The sequence below is a fragment of the Mastomys coucha genome, unplaced genomic scaffold, assembly GCF_008632895.1.
Source record: "Mastomys coucha isolate ucsf_1 unplaced genomic scaffold, UCSF_Mcou_1 pScaffold21, whole genome shotgun sequence".
Classification (NCBI taxonomy): domain Eukaryota; kingdom Metazoa; phylum Chordata; class Mammalia; order Rodentia; family Muridae; genus Mastomys; species Mastomys coucha.
The window spans coordinates 29,304,074-29,307,175 of NW_022196904.1; the positions used below are offsets into that span (position 1 = coordinate 29,304,074).

Below are 3,102 nucleotides of genomic sequence, written 5' to 3' on the forward strand. Positions count from 1 at the left end.
CCAAGACAGCTGACAACTCCAGTGTGAACAGTTGCCTATGTAGGACATTGTGGGAGGAGAGCTTCATGGAAGCCCAGGCTACATAGCAAGCTCTAGGCCAGCCTGGGTTGCATTGCCAGACTTTCTCAAGAATTATGAAACCAAGAGAACTTGTTAGACCAACTCTAAAAGGCAACTCCTAGTTTCTGATACCAGAAAGAGTTAAGAAAAGCTGCTTCGCCAGGCAGTAGTGGTGCATACCTTTAATCCCAGCACTTGAGAGGCAGATTTCTGAGTTTGAAGCCAGCCTGGTCTGCAGGACAGCCAGGGCTACACAGAGAAACCCTGTCTCGAAAAAAATAAAAAAGGACAGCTGCTTCAAAGATAGTATTATCTTTATTAAAAATTGATAGACATAGCAGCACTTACAAAACAAGAGTTCATGAAGGCAGGACATGCTGTCGGCTGACAGTGGAGAAGGGCAGCCTAGGTCAGGCTGTGGGCTCTGCATCCCACGCTTGCTCATAACCACTTATTGCAGCCTATCAACAGCAACCTACAACACCGGAGTGGAGGCCAGCAACCACCATGGCCTCCTTAACTTCAAGCTTTTGTCATCTGTGTGAAGAGTCCAGTGGGTCAAGTAGCACCCTCCTTAGCAGCAGCTTCTGGAGCACTCAGTGGTGTTCTGGAGGTGGCTGGTGTACTTGACCCTATAGTTAAAACACCTAGCATTCAATAAAAGCACGTCCGTCCAAGGCATTTGTAGACCCCTGCTGCTCTGGAAGAAATGCACCTTTCCATAGAGCATAGCATCCGCAGGGGCTCCTGACCTCTAAGGCAGCACAAGGAGCTCCAGGCAGCTGCTTCCAGGCGACGGCAGATTCAGTCATTCTGTCTCCTGCTCACTGCTCTGCTTCTTACTGCTGTGTGGGGGTGTCAGGACCACACTCGGAGGAGGAGAAATCCTATTTTGTTCTGATAATATGGCTTTCTTTGCTTGGGCTTTGTCCTACATAAGAATAAGAGGGAAAGTTGTCTGGGTAAAACAAAGTGTCATTTTACTTGCTTTATGCTTTTAATATGGAGGCAAGAGCGAAGTAGCAAAAATTATAGTTAGGCTTGGTGGCAAACTTGTAATCCTACCACTTGGGAACAGAGGTCAGACTTAAGTTCTAGGTCAGCTTGGGCTATATATCTAGTAAGACCTGGTCTCATTAAACAACCCCTCTCACCTAAAGCTTATACCGAGACCAGGATCTATGGACCAGAAACATTCTTAATGGAATAAGAACTGGCTTCTCCTTAGGCAGCATTGCTCAAGTACTTGTCTGATGGGAGTAAGGGGATTACTGACCAGCAAATCCAAGCCATTGGTGTGGGTCTGGATGTTGTGGGAGTCTTCCATGGGAACTCCCCGGAAATGCTTGAGCTTGGAACTTCCCATCTCCCGGATAACCATGGCGAACGGAACCATCCATTTGACACACTTCTCTATGTCACACCACTGATAACCTGCCAGTAAAGAAGTCAGAGGCTCAATCCGCAGCTGATAGCTGGCTTGTACCTTGAAGATACCTTGTCGGTGAACTCACAGGAGAAAAACATACCTGAGACCTTCTGCATCAACTCCAACGAGGAGAAATGATACAAAGCAGAAGCAGCGAGGACACCATAAGGAAATTCTAAGCAGCCAACATCCAGGACGCACAGGTCTAAAAGCTAAGGGAAGACAGGAGCACTAAGATGCCACATGAAGCTTCTAGAAGCCCCTGGTGAGCTGTGGTGTGCCACACAAACACACACAATAGGGAAGCAGAAGGTCCACATACCTCTGCGATCTGCACAAACACCTGCTGTGGGTACTGAGGCATCAGCACTTCACCTGTGTCGTTGACATAGGCCACTTGGACATAAACATTCAGCCAGGACACAATGGTCAGAGGGCTTAAACGCCACTTAAGGGCCTAAAAAGAAATGATAGTTGTGAAAAGCTCAGTCGTAGCCATCCCTGCCACCACATGTCTAGCTGAATAAGACCCACTGTGGTGGGCACACCACACCTTGCATGGGAGTCTCTCCCCCACAGAAATATTAATGTGTAACCTGCCTTCATCATCATTAATTCCATGGTAAGAATTTCATCCCCGGAGCAAGCACCATCTGTAACATAAGCAAACTGGTGCAACTTTGGAGGGTAGATTTCCTAAAAGGGAACAGAAGGAAGATGCTATTAGAAGAAACCGTTCCTAGCAGTTTCAGATTACGGCATGCATCCAAAATGGCTCTAGCATGCTGACATGGATAAGAAGATACATTAATGGCTCAACACTGGTTCACTTTAGCAACCAAAAACATGCTAATCATAAGAAGTAAAACTAGCTGGCTATGGTGGCCTTGAATGTCAGAACTCCAGAGGCAGAGGCTGCTGGATCTCTGAGTTCCAAGCAAGCTAGAGCTACAGAGAGTCTGTCTCAAAATAAAAAAGGAAACCCCACAAATAAATGGACCCAGGGAAAAATAAACCACTTAGCCTTCTTCATTCACCCCATAACAACCCTTTTTATATTGTTTTGAGAGGGCATGCAGGCCTCAAACTGCCCATTCTCCTACCTCAGCTGTCCAAGTGCCAGGATCCCAGGTAAGAACCACTACACCACAATTTCAATCTCTTCAATCCCAAGGTCAATTATGGTGCAAGTAGCTACTAATCTAAATGATCTATCTATAGACTTGTTCCTTACCCACCCCCCACCCAACACTGTCAACCTTAACTTTAGAAGCCTCAGAGTTAAAAGAATTCAAGGTGCATGACAGTCGATCATAGGGGCAGAATTTAGGAAATAATGCTTATCACACAAATAACATTAGGGAGGTTTGTTTTGTTTTACCTCAAGTTTAGAAGCAATAAATAAGGCTGAAATCCCAATAAGCTGTAAAAGTGTTTTTATGATATTCTGTTGTGATGCCATGTAACGATCAAAGAAGTCCTGTGCCAAGTAGAACGTCTCTCTGTGGAGCTTATAGACTTCGCAAACCTGGAAAAAGGGCTCCATGTTAGAACAGGTTCTTGAGGGGCAACATAAGCACGCTTGCCTGACTTTTGACACAGTAAGAAAGCTA

At 45.7% G+C, this 3,102-nt stretch overlaps 1 protein-coding gene across 1 annotated transcript in view; it reads right to left on the minus strand.

Annotated features, from left to right (window-relative positions):
• Window positions 1–353: 353 nt before the first annotated feature.
• Window positions 354–3,102, minus strand: part of Ccne1 (cyclin E1) — a 10,492-nt gene continuing 7,743 nt past the window's right edge. Inside the window, exons 7-12 of the mRNA XM_031386248.1 lie at window positions 2,871–3,017; window positions 2,090–2,185; window positions 1,812–1,946; window positions 1,590–1,701; window positions 1,337–1,494; window positions 354–991 (exon numbers count right to left, since the gene is read on the minus strand). Coding sequence (XP_031242108.1) covers window positions 869–991; window positions 1,337–1,494; window positions 1,590–1,701; window positions 1,812–1,946; window positions 2,090–2,185; window positions 2,871–3,017 — 771 coding nt within the window. The 3' untranslated portion in view covers window positions 354–868. The remainder of the gene's footprint in view (window positions 992–1,336; window positions 1,495–1,589; window positions 1,702–1,811; window positions 1,947–2,089; window positions 2,186–2,870; window positions 3,018–3,102) is intronic.